Source organism: Diadema antillarum, unplaced genomic scaffold (assembly GCF_040938485.1).
Source record: "Diadema antillarum isolate AM-2024a unplaced genomic scaffold, OU_Dant_1.0 seq00000594_RagTag, whole genome shotgun sequence".
In the NCBI taxonomy this organism is placed as follows: Eukaryota; Metazoa; Echinodermata; class Echinoidea; order Diadematoida; family Diadematidae; genus Diadema; species Diadema antillarum.
The window spans coordinates 157,697-178,718 of record NW_027271525.1 but is presented as its reverse complement, the minus strand read 5'-3'; the positions used below and the strand labels follow the sequence as shown (position 1 = coordinate 178,718).

The 21,022-nt window shown below is 40.7% G+C and overlaps 1 protein-coding gene across 1 annotated transcript in view; it reads left to right on the top strand.

Moving 5' to 3' along the window:
- Nucleotides 1-21,022, top strand: part of LOC139735723 (uncharacterized) — a 32,287-nt gene that overhangs the window by 9,131 nt on the left and 2,134 nt on the right. The window contains exons 4-9 of the mRNA XM_071646470.1: nucleotides 5,914-5,987; nucleotides 6,751-6,962; nucleotides 9,481-9,587; nucleotides 15,276-15,417; nucleotides 16,319-16,431; nucleotides 17,957-20,148. Coding sequence (XP_071502571.1) covers nucleotides 5,914-5,987; nucleotides 6,751-6,962; nucleotides 9,481-9,587; nucleotides 15,276-15,417; nucleotides 16,319-16,431; nucleotides 17,957-20,148 — 2,840 coding nt within the window. The remainder of the gene's footprint in view (nucleotides 1-5,913; nucleotides 5,988-6,750; nucleotides 6,963-9,480; nucleotides 9,588-15,275; nucleotides 15,418-16,318; nucleotides 16,432-17,956; nucleotides 20,149-21,022) is intronic.

Sequence of the window (21,022 nt, the reverse complement as noted above, 5' to 3'; positions counted from 1 at the left end):
GGCAGGTGCCTGTGGGAAAAGGGTGTTGTAGCAAAACCAGCTTGTCCTCAGTGGGTTATAGGTGCATGGCCCCGGTGTTTTAGTCAAATGCGTACGCGGGCGCACGGCGCAAGTTTCCTATAGAGACCTACGCTATCGACTCCTCTTTAGCGCTTATGCTGTGGCCCACTTCCCGAGTCCGAAGAAGTCCGATTCACTGTAGTCAGGTCCGATCACAGTTCGGCTCATGATTCGGCTGAGGGGGATGACAGCTTTAGCAAACCTCTTTTGTGATGTCGTAACAACAAGCACATATGCCACACACCCTGGGCATTACTACAGACTGCGCAATGCGCAGAGAAGACAACGAAGGCAACGTTACTTAGCAACACCTACACACTTTACTCTTGGTAATCGGTAATCTTCGTATCAATGCTGACGGTGATCGGCAGTATTATCAACAGCGCCCTCTACACTACCGGGACTATACACCTTTAACTAGCATGTGGGGGGGGGGGGGGGGGGGGGGTGGGGGGGGGGGAACCATCTTATGAAAGTGGATCAAGGGAGGCATGAAGCCTGAACGAATCCGCGTTCATGAGCTCTGCTGATTGCTTCGCGGAAGTGTTTTTCAAGACCTTGCAATATCTTCTCCCCAGCTATTAGTGCAGGTGCCAAATGCTCCCAGGGATTGGGGTGTGGTGGGGTGGGGGGTGAAGATGATGCACATTACTGATCCCAGCAATCCCAGAGTATTGCTTGCAGCCATTTTTAGTAGCTGGCTTCACCCTTAATGCTCTTTGATTGGATTGCAAATTCGAATGTCAACGTGGCATTTCCTGGCCTGCAGAAATGCAGGTTTTGTTATACATGCAGCCCACAGTACCAGTAAAGATCTTGTTTACTATTAATAACATGGAACTCGAAGAAAAAAAAAAATCAAATACAAGTAAAGTTTCTAGGCAACATGCTGGTATTCGTACATTCAGTCATTAATTAGCTGCCCATTGTCCCATTGTATTATCATATCATGTAATCTCCATATTATCTCGTGACATGTCATGATTACTTTTTATGCAGGGAATTATTTTCCAATTCAAATTTGATTCAGCGTTTTCAGCTGATGAATGGGCATTTCAAATGATATCCTTTACACTTCTATGGGAGAAACTACTACACAAAAGATAATTTGTGTTTATACAGTAGCAGTGGTATAAAAACGCATAGGAGATTGCAATGTGATACCTGGAAAGTTATCCCCTGGATATATATATATACAGCTGTATGTATATATAAATTTACAAAAGTACTGAATGCTTGATAGTGTGTAGAAACTGTTTATGCAGTGGTTGCAAGGTAAAGAACAGGACTTCATGTTTATTTTTCCCATTCCAAGTCTGCTTGCCATACCTTTAAGATTTCAAACCTTGCCAATTGTATTTCCAATCGTAATGAAAGCTTCTGCTTTACCGTTCGCTTGGTTTTATTCTATTTCTTTAAAGTCCACTTTAGCTTTCAGTTCACTTTGGCCCTGAGAGTGCTCATCGTACTTATATCTCCTGGCAGTCCTTGGTAGTTTCGTATCTTGGAGTGTGTCTTCAGGGTTTACTGATCTGGCACCTGCAGTAGCTTGAATACTTTATAGCAACTCTATTAACCAGGAAATGTGAGAGCCTAAACTTTTTTTTTTCAGAATGACTGAGAATGAAACCAAATATGAACACTTGAAACTTTCTCAGGGTGAAAGGAGGTCAGTAATCCATCAAAACCCAGGGTAAATTTGCTACAGAAATTACCATCTTACATGTACCTTTGTTAAATTGGCAACTCTGAGTTTTACTGCTGATCTTATCCAGGAGAAAGATTCATTGGGTCCAGTTGAAGTCAGTACTAGTCTGCACAAAATCAGAAAGAACTGTACAAAAGTTTGCCAATTTGACAGAGACGCAGGAAAATTTAATCTTTGATAATATGTTGCCAATTTAAGCATCACATATGAATAAAGCAATATAGAGGCTTATGAAAATTCGGTAACCAAAACAAATAGTTATGTATCTGAACAAGATGCTGAAATAATGGAATAGTACTGATTTTCTTTTTACTACTACAAAAGTAAACCTTATGAAGTACCAACAGTGAATAATGATCAACATACATGTATCAAAAGGTGCAGCGTCAATACACAAATGTGGCACCTTGGACTCGATTAATTAGTTAAAGATACAGTAAGAATAATCAGATGTAATGCCACTCGATATACTATGTATACTCCATGGCAAAAAAAAAAAAGTACATTTGATAGCCAAGGTGCAATAATTGTTTATGAAAGACCAATGCTGCCGTATATGCCCCAGACCTGTCACATTTCTTTGAAGGAGCCAAATGAATGTCACCGAAATCTTATTGATCAGCGTCACCCGCCACGCACTGTCTGTAATTTGGGCGAGTAGACATGTGATATTTTCTCGCCCCCCCCCCCCCCCAATCCCGCTGGTCTCCGTGAGAGATGCGCGAAGCGCCTGTCCCTAATTAACGGCATGTTTTTGCCATCCAGTAATCACCACCACCTGTGCTGGCCATAGCCACGGCTGGCAAAGATGGCTCGCCTCATTAGAAGCCAAACCCAGAATTTGACCAAAACATATGGCCGTACTGGCTGGGAGAATTGCAAAAAGAAGAAGAAAGACTTGATATGAAGTAGTGAAGCAGGGACTAAAACAAACTCTTCAAATTCTGCCAAATGGTGGAGAAAGACAGTGTGTAATTTTCATCAGTTTTACTATAGCAAACAAGATACAATGTGCTGTCAGTGACAGGGGATGGCTCATTCTCTTCACTAAATGTGAGAATCGTGTTCTGATGTGTTACTCCTGCTTTTGTTACCGCTATTTTCTTGTGTTTAATGGCAGTTATTACTATGACAGTAGTTGCTATTTGTGATAATGGTGATGATGATGATGATGATGATTAACCGGTTGAGGACGGGCTGATTTTGCCTCAACACACATTTGCCTGAGTATACTCGGGGACTTGTCCCTTAATGGGTTTAGGTAATGATCAAAGACATGTGGTGTAATTACAATAGCAATGGCATGATGAAGGAGATTATCGTATTTATGATTATATTTGAGTGCTCTTAGGTTCTTCTGTGGGGTTGACCAAATAATATTTGTGTCGTAATGCTCAGTATCTTTCCCCATTTCTGCTGAAGTATTTTACTGAATTGCCAAAAAAGAAAAAAAGAAAAATAGGTACAAGTGTATGCCATAAGGAAGGGGCAGAATGGGTTAATTCAAATCAAAAGATGTCCTTTGAATGCAATCATGCAAATTGTCCCCCACTCTGAGCACACACACAAAAAAGGAAAATTTGGAGGGAATCACGTCTTAACAAGATTTGTGAGTTTGCTCAATCGCTAATCAAATTACCGAAAGGCAGGGACAGTAGAAAGTTGATAGCTGCATCAGTTGTTCTAAACTGATTTACCCAGTAGACAATGCAGCATTTTGATAATGTGAAAGCAAGTTTATGCGTGCTACCTGTAGGGAAACAACAAAAGAATTAAATGAAGGTAGAGTTAGTGAACATTTTGGTGATTAGAATGTCTTCTCATGGCTGAGCCTTGATGCTTTGTGGATCTAATTTAGCACCCAGCAATTTTTTTTTCCATCTTCGTCTGAGCGAGGCACCAGACGCATGTCGTTTGGCATCTGCTTGCGTCGTCAGAATCGTCTCCTCCACTGCAGCAGCACCCCTCGAGGGGCGCTGCGACTAATTAACACCAATCAACCCCGATCGCACCGCGCCCGATGGTGGCCGGGGATGAGGAGCGAGACATCGATAAGTCAGCGAGAAGACTTCATATCATGCCTCGTCTCTCTCGGAGATGTACCGTGGGGCTTCGACGAAGACGTTCGCGTATTAATTACATAGACACAAGTGTCACTGAATGATAATCTCGTTCGCTCTTTGTTTACGTGCCATTGTCGAGTTTGATTGCATTGTACAAGTGAAGATGTCCCTGTTGTTTAGAGTGGACCGATATGAAGAGAGAGAAATATGGAACGTGATGAGCATTACATTTAGTACACTATTTCGATAATGTAATAATATTCTCATATGGCATATTATTTTTAATGACTTTTTTATGCCTCTGACATGAAGCATCACCAGAGGCCTTTTGTTTCTGTATACTAATTTGTGTACAGTATGTCCAAAAAGATTACAATCAGATTTTTGCATTAATAACTCCCAATGTGATTAAACTGTCTAAATGCTACTTCAAGGTCTTAAAATGTAACATCTTTGCTATATTTTGCAGAAAACCCCATTCAATTTGGTTAAGTGGTCACAGAGAAATGTTGATATTTGTAACGCATGTCATGGGTCTGATTCTTCCAAGTTTAGCACTTTGATGCTCTTGGAACTCCATAATAGGTGAACACAATGGACAGAACTTAGAGGGAAGGGATTCCTGACATGCTCTACAAAACTCCTCATTTCCCTTTGATCACTGAAGCAAATCAGATGGGGTTTTCTGTAAGATGTGGGTAATAATTTGTAGTTTCATACCCTGAATTTATGTTGCGACTGATTCACTATTTTTAAAGTTATTGCGGAGGGTCCCGTTATAATTTTTTTTTTTTTGACTTACGGTAGTGTGCATCAACAGTCGGCACGAATTGAACTTTGACCCTCTGAAAAACAGGCTGGGGTCTACAGGGCATGTGTGTGACAAGTGAGCCCATCATCTTCATTGAATTAAGCACTCCACCACCAAAATTAGGCTACAGACACCTTGTGCTGTTAGAGGGATCAGCGAATTTTTTATCTCAATAGACAGGGAATAAAATTTGTCGCCAGTATTTGTTATGAACAATTTACCATCAAAAGTGGAAATTGCATTGCAATTAATTGTCATGGCAGTGCTCATGTTTTTATAATGATTTCATGTTCTCGATAGCAGACTAACTGTGACCACATGCTTTTTCACATATAGGTACATGAGATTATAGTCCCACTAAAAACAAGGACAAGTTCTCAATAGACATTGCAGGTGTATCGATTGTGTGTGCGTTGTTTGTGGCATTCGGCACTTGGATGTGTGCGGACTGACTTCATATTATCTTACTAGCAGAGAAGAATATGTTCCTCTTTTACTTCAAGTCAGATTCATTAGGGCAAGGGACATGCATGGTATATCAGACAATGCTGAATTTAGCTTTATCATCACAATAGTTTGCAGTAACGTGCTACAAAAAGAGGGCAATGGATATATGGCTCTTGTCAAAATATAACTGAATCTCTCAAATTTGTTCTTTTGCTTCATAAAATCATTATTGATTCATTGTTATATTTAAAGATGGTTTTCTCTTTCTCTCCCTTTCTCTCCTCTTCCTCCTCCTTTTGTTCTTCCTTCTCCCCTCCTTATTCTTTATTCTTCATCACTTCCTTCTCTTCCTCTTTCTTCTCCTCCACCTAAACCTCCACTTCTTCCTTCTCCTTCTCTTCCTCCTCCTCCTCCTCCTTCTCTTCTTCCCCTTTCTCTTCCTTTTCTTTTTTCACCTTTTCATCTTCCATGTCCAACTCTTTCTACTTCCTTCTCCTCTTCTTCCTTCTCCTCCACCTCTTCCTCCTCCACCTCTTCTTCTTCCTCCTCCTTCTCCTTTTTCTCCTCCTCCTCCATCTCCTCCTCCCACTCCTCATCTTCCTCTCCTCTTCTCCTCCACCTCCACCATCTCTTCCTCCTCTTCCTCCTCCTTCTCCTCCTCTTCCTTCCTTCATCTCCTCTTCGTCATCCTTCACCACAACATCATCTTCCTCCTCCTCTTCCTTTTCCTCCACCACCTCCTCCTTCACCTCCTCCTCTTCCTCCACCAATTCTTCCTCCACCACCTTTTCCTTCCCCTCCTCCTCCTGTTTGGCTTCCAACAGATGCTGAGCCTGTGCTCGACAGAGTGTTTACAAGCCGTCTGCGGTGTTTGCTTGACGAGTCTTCCGGATTTTTGGTAATTGTCACTTGAAAATGTCTCAATGTGCAGAAAATGAGGGATTGTTAGTGGAATCTTGGCTAAGTTTGCAGGACGTCATGGTGTGCTTTCAAAAATGACAAGCAAAGAAGTCTTGTTACCGACAATCTATATACCTGTAGATTGTAGAACACATAATTGTACCTCTGTTTAAAGTGAAATATTTTGTCAGGTGTGTTTCAGGCTGAGTATAAGCTGTACCAAGTCTTTTTCAGTTCGCTGATTTTACAGTGTACAGCTACTAAAGCTCTGTGACATGAGATATTTTGGCATTGTAATGGAAACTTTCATTATTTTGCTATAAACCTTTTAATAGCATTTATCAACATAATATATAAAAAGAAGACATCATATAGAGTTTGTTGCTGTATTATCTGAGGCAGTATATATCCGTATCCTTGTAAAAAACAAAACAGAAGAAAGGGACCAAATTTCATCTATCCTGTAACTTTTAACTCATTAGTCATTTGGCTAGATGGAATTGTTTGAATTTTGATTGAATTTTTTTTATCATGTTCTATGACTATTCTAGATTCTCTCTGAAACATACTCAAGCTGTAGAATGTCTGAGATGTATTCTGATAATGCAAACCCAACATACAGTTGATGATGTAAAGGCAGCAGAAGTGGAAAACAATTTTTTTTACTGGTAGTTTCAAGAAAATGAAATTCCAAATATACCATTGATGTTGACCCTCTGACATCTGCCCGCAAATTTCTCTTGCCGCTTCCTGTGCGACAGAGCCTCCAGTTCACAGGTCGCCTGCGCATGCTGTACGGCCAGAGGACGCGTGGCAAAGACGGCATCCCTGTGGACATTGAGCCGCCAGAGATGGCGCTGTTTGCCCTGGCCTGCCCCCTCCAGCAGCCTTCAATCATGGAGATCCACGTCCGCAGCATGATCTTCCGAACGAAGCACAAGCTGGACTTTAAGACCATCACGCTGGACACTAAGTATGTTCGACGTTCATTTCGTCATGGGTCGATTGAGGCCAGTATGTGCCAAAAATGATAGAATGTAATGTGTTTTAAGAGATGCTGCTAGAAAGTGCTTTTACTTGCAGTCAGAAGCTTATAGGATAAAACCCTACCTAATCATTACCGATATTCTATGCTCTTGGGCCAGCATTACGCAGTGTTGCAACTGGTGGAGCATTCGTTTTATCACAATCAATGGAAATTACCTTTACTTGATAAGACTTTTGCGAAAGTCTTGTCAAGTAAAGGTAATTTCCATTGATTGTAATAAAACGAACGCTCATCCAGTTGCTTTTCCAATCAGATGAACCTTTTCAGCGAGCGTTGCAACTGATTGACAAATTGCTCTTAATTGACATAAATATATGCCAATTATTCAGTGCTTGAGCAGCAACCACAATAAAAAATCATGGCCATACATATTCGGTTGGGATTCAAACCCATGACCTCCTGATTGCTTGACAATGATCAGATCCACTAGATTTCCGAGCTTCCACTAGATAGCCTGTGGTGGCTCTGATCTCTTGTAGCAATGGGTACTGTAAACATGGATAATTTTGTGTGATTAATTATTTGTGCTGAGGGGCTCGTTACATACTCATGGGTTCTTGAAATCATGCTGTGCAATTGTCTAGCCATTCAAAATGTGCAGATAAAATTGTGAAATATGTGCAAATTAATGTACTGCAAAAATCTGTGTTTGCAGTACTACATGAATTTATATAAATTAAGGATTTTGCATCTTGACTGATTGGCTAGGTCAACTAAGGGCAATTTGTCAATCAGCTGCAAGAAAATAATGTGATGCAAGAATCATTGATTTGACTAAATCATCCAATATTGTTTTCTTTCCTTGAGTACTGGGAAACTTGATATGATACTAAGCTTTGACCATGCCTTATGTAGCCATAATGATTACGTTCACACGCTGTTCCTAAACTGTAAGCTTAGATCAAACACTTAACTCTCAGTGATTAGCTTGTAGTTTATCATCATGTGGATGCACTTGAAAATTTTAAAGGTTAGTTGATGATTAAAACCACAAGACATCTCAGGGATTACTCTCGGGGGATCCGCACTCATAGTTTCACTCCATAAGTTTGGCAACTGCGTGTGAATGTAACGTTAGTCAGTCATTGTTGCATAACTTCTCAAGGGATGAAGATGTTGTGCACACGGTTTACTTGCATGAGATATGTCCGCAGTGTCAAATCTTATAAGAGATGCAGCATTTGATGGTTACTTACTCTACAAAGATGCTGTGATATATGTCACCTGCTTCTTCAAATGCTCGTACAATGTTGCCAAACACCAATTTCCTGATATTAGTATTCAAATTTTCCAGACTCTATGCTTCCCGAAGACATACTATATTGTGACCCATTGTATTTTGAAGATTTTTGCAGAAGAAGAGATGTGGAAGCCAGCCAGCAGATTGGCAAAGTGTTGAGAAAATCAGCTTTTAAGTTTTGAAAAACATTTAAAGCATAGCAACAACATGCCCCCCCCCCCAAAAAAAAATCTTATACTGTATATGCCGAATACTGTACGAGCTGAAATCTTCGCGTACAGATATTTTCATGAATTGCTACTCGGAGGACATTTTGGCGTGTTGTTAATTTCGCGGTTGTGAGGGTCTATCTGAACTTAGTTATTTGTGCATTGTTATTTTCGCGTGTTGTTATTTTCGCGGTTCAAAGGCAATTTGTGAAATTCGCGAAAATAAAACCACTGCAAAAATTTCAGCTCGTACAGTATTTTGTGAGGTTTTTATTTTCCAGAATTTCGCGAGTCTGGTGCTATTCGCGAAATTAAAGACGGGCAAAAAAATTGACTCTGATCTCGATATGAATGTGACGTATTGGTATGCACATTTCTCCATTCAGTACTCCATGCTCACAAATTTAACCACTCGCGAAATCGTCGGGAAGTCCCGATTCACGAAAATTTAGACTCGCTAAATACATGGCATGTACAGTACTTAGTTATGTTTTCAGGGATTTGTGATGGCAAGTCACAGTAATGGCCCACCTTACTACCTTTGAGGTCATTCTGACTATTTAGATATTTGAATGTGTTGATAAATACTGTGACCATTTGAATGCCAGTGAATTAATGAAGGTAGCAGCAAATGTGCTCCAAAATGCAGATAATCAACAAAGAGACAAATGTCATGTTGTGCTTTGTACTTTATTGTCATATACTCTCTTTTGCCTATTTCTGTCCCGTTCTGTGTATTCACTTTTCTCCCCTTTTCATCTCTCTTATCTCTGCTTGTTGTCCTCTACTGTATCTGTCTTTTCTCTCTGGGTTTTTTTTTCTCTATATTTCTTTTCTCTCTGGGTTTTTTTCCTCTATATTTCTTTCATTCTATTGAGCTCTTTCTCACACACACACACACACACACACACACACACACACACACACTTACACACTTTTTCTCTTCTTTCTATCTCTTTCTCTCACTGTTCTTCTCCCATCTCTCATCCCACAGGGGAAGTGAAGTCCTTGGCTACACTGATAACGAGTTCAGCTCGTTGCCTGGTTACCAGTACATCCACTACGAGGACATCATCTACTGCTCCGAGATGCACAGCTCCCGTAAGATGACATTCCAGATTGGTTTAGACTTCCTGCTTCTGTAATTTATTGTTGAGTGTTGTGGGGGTCAGTCATTATCACAAATTTTATAAAAGAGAAGTCTCTCTCCGTATTTTCCAAACTGCATATATGAGAGATATGAAAGTGTATCACAAACTTTTCCATCTCTTTTGGCCAGGTAATACCACTACTACTACTACTACTACTACTACTACTACTACTACTGCTCCCTACTAATGATAATGATAATGATGATGATAGTAGTAGCAGCAGTAGTAATAGTAGTAGAAGTAGTAGTAGTAATAATAATAATGATAACAATAATAATGATAATAATGATAATAATAATAGTAATCATAATCATAATCATAATTGTAATAATAATAATAATAATAATAATAATAATAATAATAATAATAATAATAATGAAAGTGATGAGAATAATAATATTAATGAGTGTTGTAAGTTTTCAGCACTCTGACCTTTCCAGCGATTTATACTTTGGCCCACTTTGACCCACAAGGAAGAAGAAAAAGATAACTACAGAAATGATATGAGAGCTACCCAATGGCATCAAATAGTTTTTATGAGCAAGTGTGCTGTAAAGATTAGATGAAGTCAAGCATATGGGAAAGGGGAGGGATTTAGGCATGGTAGGTCAACTCTTCACACATAAGCAACATACTCCAGAAACAAATTAAATGTTATATATCTCTGAATCAAAATATTGTTAAACTCTGAAATTTGAACAAGATTCAGTTCAATCAAACTTTTTTTCTTTCTGAAAACAAACCTCAATTTCCATATTTTGTCACCAAAACCACCGTATTTGTCATTTTCTGTACTTGCGGGGATTTCGCAACTTTATCAAGATCAAGATAACACGGTGACGAATCAATGGTAACCCGTCAACAACAATTTCAAGAGAGAAAAGAAAAACAGGAAGGGATGAAAACGAAAATGTGCTCTCCACGATCGCAATCTAGAATGCGATAACCGAGAAGGGTTGATTTCAATAGTTTGCGAGAAGAGACTAAAAAAAAGTGTGCAGCCCCATCTGCTCCATCGCTTTCGCCCCTCGCTCGGTTCCCCCTGCTCGGTTCCTCCCGCTGATCATACCCGCATGTGTCCGTCAAACGTCGGCCGTCTGCTCCCGATTGGAGGTGACACGCGGCCTGCCATCTTCCTCTGACTCACTCCCTCCAGTCATCCTTGGCTCATTAGAGGGGCCACCTCTTACCTCCCTCCTCCCTCCTCCCCTTGATATGCACCCCCGAGTGCCTTCCTTCCTTCCTTTCGGTCCCTGCACAAAACCCCAATGGTAGGCACACTTTCCTTCTTGACCCCCCACCCTTTTAGGGACCAAAATTCCCCCCCCCCACGAATTTCCTTCTTCAACCAATGTTCCATCAAAGGATACTGCTGTGAGAGAGAAAAAAAGTATGTATAAGTATGTATGTATGTGTGTATGTACAGTATGTATCTGTATATCCATCTGCTGTAAAGCAATATATTCACGGCATGACATTTTCACAAATTGGTGTCAGCGGCCTCTTTTGCAGTATAAGATTTTCATCAATTGTCACTGGCATTCAGTGTGTATAGTGTAGGCAAGAACTTTTGCGTGCATTTTAGTTTCGCGAATCTTGGCTCTTGCAAAATTTGCGAACTTAAAATGCATCCAAACATTCCTCGCTTTATATTATTTATTTGTCTGTCTGGTTATGCTGCCAAAATACCTTATTGGTAAAGATCTGCAATGGTGCCAGGAAAGGAAGATGCAGAAATCAAAATAAATAGGCATGAGCAAACTTTGCCCTTGTCACAGTACTTTGTTCATGAAAGCCACAAGACCAATAACAACCTCTCTCCCCCCCCCCCCCCCAAAAAAAAAATGATTTACATAAGTAGAACAAACTGTTTGTCATACATTGATACCAATGCTGAATGTGTCTTTGAGTGTGATGTAGGGAAAAAAATGACAGGATTCAGCAGTTCTAGTGTGTAGAAATCAGAGAAGAGTGTCCATGTTTAAAGACAGTTAATATTTTTTAGAGCTTCATAAAATACTTTACAATGTAATTGATAATAATTGATAATAGTGATTATAGACACTGCAAACATACATGGTGTTCAAGACCATAAAATTCAGATTTTAGATTGGAACATAATGGAAACAGTGCCTTTAAAATTGAAACTTTGGTTCTTTAATAGTTGTTGTATAAGAGACACAATGCCGCCCTCCAATCATTTCTCCGCCAAACCCTCCTCCAACATGAAATTTGAATACACTTCTTGGTGAAAAAGATTTTAAAATTCCTCCGGCCAGCTCACATCAAGTATAAGCACTTTGAAGTGCATTCATACAAACACAAAACACCTGTACATGTGTTGATTAATTCAGCTTCTCATAATGTTTTTATTTTCAAATTCTTTTCTTCACTTTCCTTTTAATTCTGAATACACCTTAAAGGGAAGCAGTCCTGAGATTTTCACTGTACTGATAATTAAGAAGAGTAAAAAATATAACCTTTCACCAATTTATAAGCGTGGACATCAAAAATTGTCTCCGTACGCGATTTTTAAAAAATAATTCCTGCAAGCGATCGTGTAAGAGCCTGCCAAAAGATGCAACGTCATTGATGCCCTACTCTCAAGTTGACAGCCGTGCCTCAGAAAACCAATTTAAGTGTTCAAAATGATCATATCTGATTTTTTCATAAAATGTGACAATATGTGGTTTTATTATTTCAAACAAAATATTTCAAGCTTATTTATATATACAATTAATATAAAAATAAATAGTAAACATGTATTTATAAATAACTAGGGATGACGAGCAGAACACCGCTGGAAAGAGTTGTGCATCGATGACGTATGACTCTCCGCCAAGACTTGCTCATTTGCAGAGTCACACTTTTTTAACCGAAATGTACGAGCTTATTTGGTGATTTGAAAGTTTGTTTTTGATGAAAGTAGTTCATTGGAGGTACCAACAACAACATATTTTTTTTAATTTCATGAGGACTGCGTCCCTTTAAACTTTGAATGACTGATTATGGGGTACTCAAAATATAGATCTCCTCATGATCAAAATATGGTTGACAAGTATATTCAGAGATAAAGTGATGCTCAGAAAATTGCAAACATTGATGTAGATATGTGGGACTACAAGATATCAGTGATTCGATTTGGGTATGCACAAATTTAGTTAAGGCATTGCCACCACACTTGTTCTTTGTGTTAATATGTATTTATACAAAAGTCAGACCACAGATTACCAGTGAAGGGGAAATTTGTAATCAATTGTGGGGTGTGGTCTCAGACAAGTTATTTTTAAATGTATCCGCTTTAAGATAATCTTGAGCCGAAATACTCCGGCCCTCTTTCCCTCTTGTAGGGCATTCATACACAGGTGTTTTTCTGTCTCACACACTTCCTAGAGTCTCGCAACAAGATGATAACAAACAGGAGGGAAGAGACAAGAATGTGTAACCCAACTTCTCATTTTGTTTGCAAAATGATGTAAGGGCTTTATTGGCTTGTCTTTGAGAGTTGACATTAATGTTAATTTTTGACACCCCAGGGGTGTCGAGCAAGGGAAGTGCTGTAGTGTAGTGGGTAAGGAGTAGCTTTCAAATAAGAGGTTCGTAGTTCAAGTCCTGACTCGTGCTCGCATCCTTTTAAAAGATGTTGGAACTCCCTATTCCATCTCAGTTAAGTTGTGTATCGGGTATGTGGGTAGCTCTCAATGTTGGGGATAATGATAATGGCAGGGAACTGTGAAAGAGCATTGCTAAACTTTGAAGAGGCTAACCTGAATGAATAGGCCAGTCCAGTGCGACTATCAACTTACACTTTGTGTGATATATGAAGAGTTTGTTCGCAAAAACCGATAAGTCCATTTTTGAAGATTTTGAAGTACAGTCTCTGTCATAAAGAACAAAATTATACCTTTTATATTGGTCAGTACATACAAAAGTACATTTTTTAAGTTATGGTCAAAAGAAGCAAAAATTTTCGTATTATTCTCTTTATTTTTCTTGACCTTTAATCGCAAATATCTCCATTTGGCAAATATGGACTTATCGGTTTTTGCGAACAAACTCTTCATATATTCATACAAAGGCAAGACAGTAGAGCAAAAGAATGCAAAGTTTCCAACACTTTTTCATTTGTTGTCATTTCCAAACCCCAATTGAGTTTGTGCCATTAAATCACCTGGTATTAAAACAAACTATTAAACTAAATGTTGTTGCAGGCTTGTATCTGCAGCTTTCTTGGCTGGAGCAAGTCTGCCTCTCACCCTCAGAGCAAGCCCCCTTGCCTTTGATTAACTAGAACAGAAGCCTGTCAAGAATGATTCATCTTTTCTTTTGGCATATACCCGTCAGATTTCTCATTTGCAAAATAATGGAGAATGTGGCAATGGTTTTTTTTTTCTCTTTTTTTTTTTCTCTTTTTTTTTTTTTTTTGCGTGTGTCATGTGGAAGCCGAGAAGCCACAAATAGAACCTCGTACCACAGTCAGTGGACAGGAATTTCTTGCCTTTGCACGGTATGCGTGTGAGCCGATCGATATGCGGCGATGGAAATAACACGCTGTCCTGCGAATGCGACAACCCTCTTCCCGCAACGAAGAACTCTGGCGACAGGAGAACCTGTTCAGACACCCTCACCATGTGTTTGCTTTTGTAATTGTGATGATTTTGTTTTTCCTGGCAAAGGTTTCACAGTTTACACTTTAGCTCTGAATCCTGCCCAAATAAGAGTTATCCAACACAAACGTGTCCTTGTATGTTCACGTAATGATCACTGATATTAGTGCCAAGGTTCTATTAACCAGCCAAAGCTTTTATGCATATTCATTGCCTTGCAAGACAAACATGGAGATTCTCCTCAATTGCTCCCCCCCCCCCCCTTACCCAGTATATGCAAAACCTCCAACAGGAGAAAGTGATTTTTTTTTTTCAAATATTAAATCTATTTCCATACCAGAGGTGGTGCAAATGACCCTTTCACTTTTTAAGCAGATTCATTCAACCTGTAAGATTACAAAAATCAACATATTCATATGGCTTCATCTCAAGAACTCTTATATTTTCCGATGACGTGTGATTTAATGCAGATTTTCTGATCCTTGCCACTACCTTTTGCGACCTTCACATGTACACTTTGTATGAAATTTTGACTTGGAGAAAATGTGAGAGTGGTTGCTGCGAGAGTGAGGTAAAACCGGCCTTTCCCGTTATCAGGGACAAACCCGAATCGAAAATGGATGATGATGATGATGATGATGATGATGATGATGATGATGGTGATGATGATGATGATGATGATGATGATGATGATGATGATGATGATGATGATGATGATGGATGATGATGATGATGGTGGTGGTGATGATGATGATGACAATGGATGATTATGATGATGGTGATGGTGACAATGATTATGATGATGATGAGGATGATGATGATGATGTTGGTGATGATGATGATGATGGTGTTGATGGTGATGGTGATGGTGATGGTGATGGTGATGGTGATGGTGATGGTGATGGTGATGATGATAACGATGATAGTAATGATGATAATGATGGTGGTGGTCTATGGAGTACAAATCAGCAAGATAATGTTTTATGGTTGTGTAGTAAATCTTCTCTTTTTTTTTCTGCTTACCTCCGCAGTGATTCGTAAAGGAGAAACAGGGTTCATCTACTTCCGGTTGATGACAAAGGTGATGAAATGGTTGTGGGTGCAGGCAAAAGGAAAGGTCATCTACAAGAACGGCAAGCCGGAGTATCTCATGTCAACTCACAGACCCATGAGGTATGAAACAGACGATGGAGTAATAGTCCTACAGAATTGAGTTTAAAGGGATCGTAAGTTTTGGTTGAAAAGATTCCTCTTAGAAAACATGATAATCATTGTACAGATTTTAGTTTGAATTCAAAAACCCGACATCAAGAGAACATCACCAGAATAGATTAATACCGAAACATGAGTAAAAACTAAAAATGAATCGATTGTCGATGGCTAAAATTGCTTTAGCATATTATACCACAATACAATAGTCCATGTAAGTGGTGTGTTATTGGTGGATGAATATGAATACAATCTGCTATGTTTGTTGTTGATTGAATTACTCAATAGTAGATGGATTGATAGATTACATAACTGTTGAAAACTCACCGATGGATGGAGTACAATGTAAAGATCAGGAAAATACAAAGCAAAAACATTTCTTTGTCAGAGAATTTGGTGTTATCTAAAGACCAGACATAATCCTCCAAACTCAAGTGCATCTCTTTTTCAATCCTTAAAATGCTTTTTCCTTTGTTGGGGACTATCCCACCATAGATTCTCCGTACCCAGACAGTATGGACCCAGCTCCCGAATTGATGTTTGGTTGAAGTCTTCACATACTTACTTTCTTAACTTGTAGCAACTTACAATCAATTTGCTTGGAGGAATGTCAGTTGAATTCAAATTCATGAAATAGTTTTATTGCAACTGATTAACAAACTGACATCGATGTAAGGCGGTTTGTTTATCAGTTGCAATGTCCGTTGAATGTGAAAAAACAAACATACAAAACCCAAGTATGAACTCTGATTGTATATTTGTGAATCAGTTGTTGCAATGTAGGACTGTTTCAAGTAATAACATAACACAAAAGATTTTCCTCTGACGGCGAGTTGACTGCTCTGATTCTAATTTTTCAATCTAGTGACGAGGAAGGAGAGCAGCATCTTGCAAACCGCAGACGGCCTTTCAAGTTCCCCTTCCAGGGCAAAGCGGAGCTGTACGACTGTAACCCACCATACCCCCCGATTCCTCCATGTAAGGCAACACACATTTGACCCCTGAGCTCTTGGCTAAGAACTTTCATGTAATCCTACTACAGTGGACTCCCCTTATAACAAAGTCCTCGGGACCGGCAGTTTTCTTTTTTTATATCGAAATTTCGTCATAACCAAACAAATTAACAATAAAAAGACATAGAGCAGATGATGTTGCGGCCTGAATTTTTACTTGGTTGTAACCAGAATTTCATTATAACTGTGTTCGTTATAACGGGAGTGCACTGTACTACAAAAAGCCAGATAGAATTACCAAACTTTGATTTACGTATTCTAAAATTACCATCAAGCCATCCACTGATTGCATCATATGAAGATGACACAGTTTTCCTAGTTTATCAAAAAGTCTACCACAAATGAGGTATTAAGAACAGTGGCCACCTGATAAATACAGTTTTGAGATTCACTTACTCTTAATCCATTTTCCATTGAGATGAAGTGAGCCTACAGGAGATTAGGTACATGTATTTGAATGCAGTGGGCCAGGTTTGAAGCATGTGTTTTTTTCATGAAACACAAGATATTCGCATTTCAAAGAATTCAATGCGGGCCTCTACAGCTCGAACCAGATCGATACCGTTTTAATTCCTTATGGACCTGGTTCGAAATCCGGCCGTGTGTGACTGTAGCATTAGTCAGTGGACTAAATTCAAACCATGGCTTTGATTTAAAATATCCTATATGAATTCTAGCCAGAATGTCTTGACCTGCTGAGCAATTAAAGCCACTATACAATGTATACCATTTGCAGATGAAAAAGAAAAAGCTTTGGTGCTTCACAAGTACAAAATGTGAACAATGATTTTATTAAGATTGTTTTTCAGAATAGACCATCTACATTTAAGGTTTATTGAGAAAATTAGTGATTTCTCCTTATATTTATGGCTTTATTGCAAAATTTGATATAGCAGTATGTTTTGTGATACAACTGAACTATACATATACATCAAATGCATATGTATCAAATGCATAACAAAGTAGTCTGTAGCTTGTGGAAGCCGTATCAGAACTGTATGGAATTTGAGTGGACTTGAGGACTTGAAGTTGTAGATTATTTAGAGCTGGTTGTGCGAGAGAAAGCTATCATGTGAGGGTTTGAAATTCACCTATTTCTTTTCTCTTCGCAATTCAGGAACTTTACAAGGCAAATATGTGAAGCCTGTATTAAACTGAAAAATTTCTAAGTTAATCTAGGCATGTCTGACTCTACTTGCAGCTCTCAGATTGTCAAACTTTTGTAAATTTGTATCAGACTTTGAGCATGAGTTACTGAATCTGTATGATTAAGAGTTCAAATTAATATTTCTCTTGATGTATTGAAGACATGCAGTGAAACTCATTTTAAAGTGCTAATTTACTGACAAGATGATGTTTTCTGCAGCAAAATTATTCCAGTGCTTCATCATCATGGGTTAAATCAGTTGACAAGTTCACTAGTTCCCCTCCAAGGTTGAAATTGAGGTTCTTGTAATCAGTCTCTCTTTGTTCTTTCTCTCTGTCAACAGTCATCCTGCAGGCTTTGCAGCGGGGAGAGATACCAAGCCTTGGAGCCGGTCCTCCACCCGGCATAGCCATGGGTGGCATGCCCCCTGGGATGGGTAGCCTGCCTCCTGGAATGGCTGACTTCCCCCCTCCAGGAGGAATGCCCCCCTTTGGGGGACCCATGCCTTTCGGGGATGGTAGTGGACCTCCTCCATTCGCCTGCCCTCAGAATGGCATGTTCTCGCCTCGCCCGGACAGAGGAGTGATGCCATCGTTCGACCAGGGACTGCAGCGTTCACAGTTCAAGTCGTCCCCTTCGTATTCTCCGCCGAGCTACGCTTGTGATGGAGCAGGATCGGAGATGAATGGGGACAGTGACATGAGCGGGATGTTTGGAGATGGCCAGTGGCAGGGCATGAATGGAGAAGGGAAGTGGGCAAGTAATGGATTCAGTGGACACTTCAGTCCAAATGGCTCGGTGCCATCACCTTCCGTTGCGTCCGAACAGATGGAACTCTCAAAGGGCTTTGATAATGGGAACATCAATGTAGGCCAAAGCTGGAATGGTTGTCCCTCAGCCAATGTGGACAGTGGGGTAATGCCAAATGGTCACTTCCAGTCATGTCCGTCGCACTCGTTTCCATTGAATGGCAGTGACACCAACACCTGCTCACCCCGATCTGTCTCCAGCGGGGACAGTGGAATCACATCTCTGCCACCGAGCCAGAAGGGATGGAATACCCCCTCCAGGAGAGTAGCTGTCGTTAGCCCCTGCCAGGCAAATCAGGAGGTGCCGAAGATCCCGCAGAGCGCCAAGAAGCGGAGCCCTGTCTTGAGCACAGGCAGTGTGGACAGTGGCATGGGGAACCTCCCCTTTGAGAATGGGGAAGACATACCCACGTTTGACGAGGCCCTCTCACTGTCTTCATTGGACCCAGCACAGCAGGCTGGCATTAAGGAGGCACTCCTGATGTGCGGTGACGAGATCCTTATCACAACTAAGTTGCAGGATGGCGGGCAGACCTTCCCACAGGAGCCATTCAGATCAATGCCTGAACAAATTGGACCAAAGCTTGAGACTAATGCTATGCAATATCAGCCACCCCGCACCCTTCACCAAAGGCCCGAGGAGGGCTCTTGCAATGTTCTGCGGTCACTGCTGAGCAACCCCAATCCCTCCACATCCTGCAAGCAAGAGGAGCATGTAATCTCTTCCCCTGTGACATCTGTGACACACCCCAACACGGTAGAGTGGAGGAATCCTGTGCCAGTTACAACAGCTACCCCAGGGGTGTGCTATCCTCCTGGACAGTCCTCTATGAACTCACACCACTCACAGCCAGTGCAGCGGTCCCAGGCCTTCCAGACTGACTCCATGCCCCAAGGCCCACAAAGCAACCACTTGCCAAACAGAGCGCCCTCAAAGCAAGCCCATCAGAACCACTGGCAGCACAACCAGGTAGATTCTGATCAGGGCAGCTACTCTCAGCAGGGCACTGTGCAGACACCTGGCCTCCAAAACAGCATGGCCACTACACAGAACTCTCATGGTTACCCTTCCATTGTGCACCAGTCAGCAGTGCAGCCTCAAACCTTGCCAAAGAGTCACAACTCTTCACAGCACAATCACTTTGCCAGCCAGTCCACAGCCACAGGTCTCCCCATTCCGCAGCACCAACAGCAGCAGCTGAAGATGCAACAATTGCAGCAGCAACAACAGCAGCTAAAGATGCAGCAGTTGCAACAGCAACAACAGCAGCTGAGGATGCAGCAATTGCAACAGCAACAGCTACATCCAAAGCAGCAGCTGCAGCAGAACCATCTCCAACAAGTACAGCAGCAACAACAGCAGCAGCAGCAGCAGCAACAACAGGAGATGTTTAACTTTCAAACCAGCCTACCCCCGATGACCACAGAGCAGGCGCTGTACAGGAGTAAGCAGCAGCAGCACTTGCAGCAGCAGCAGAACTATCAGCCTCAGCAAACACAGCCGCCAGAGTCACATCAGGAAGAGGCATTTGGCTTCCAGACGAACAGCCTACCCTTGATGACAGCAGGGCTAGTCCAATGTGCCACTCCCCATCAGCAGCAGCAACTCCCGCCACCGATGATGCACACACACCACCAGAAAGTGATGATGGAGAGGAGAGGTTACCATAGCAACCAGAAAGGGATGCTCAATGGTGTTGGAGGACATTTGCCCGTGCTACATCAGGTATGTTTTCATCACGCACACACCAGTTGGACTCTGTGTGAAGTACTTCTATGTTTCTTTGGTTGCCAGAGAGATTTTTGAAATTCATGTGAAGGAATTGATAATTGTATCTTGGAGTGTAAAAATATGATTGCTTTCTGCAAGCTGACTTTCTGATACAAAGCTAAATGATATAAGAGATTTCAACTGCCACATGTTTTCAACTATCAGCATGATATTTAGTTACAACCTCTCAAGCCACTTACATGGGATGACAATCCGTCACCTCGCAAGTTCCCTCCTCATTTGTTCACAAAATTATTACGAATATCATGTTTACGGCCAATGATAAAGCAAGTGTGATGCGTGAACAGCCACAAATCGAAATCAGAACTTATGGTCCTCTTCAAAACAATGTTGAAAAAGGAACTTAATTGAAGATTTGGTGCCCAAGTCATTTGGAGGCTTGAGAGGTGATGACATCAGGTGACTTGATCTCATTGTAATGTTGTGTTTTCTGACTAACATGGATGTTTCATGAGGACATGTGGAAGTCCATAATTGTCTTATTTTATATCCGATTTTGACGAGGCTTCTACCATACTGTGTGTTTGCATTTAAACTCTTTCAGTAACACCAATTCAAACATGAGGTGAACTTGCACTTTAGTGGATAAGGATTAAAGTGATACTTTCAGACCAGAGCCAACTGTGAATACTGTGTGAACAACATCCCATGATCTGCAAGAGGTGTTATAATCCACTTTCGCTGGCAGTCAGCATTTCTTTTTTAACCCTGAACAACTTCTGTGATGACTTGTATAAAACGGAATACAGTGCACTCCCATTTTAATGAACACGGTTATAACGAAATTCCGAAAATTCAGGCCGCAACA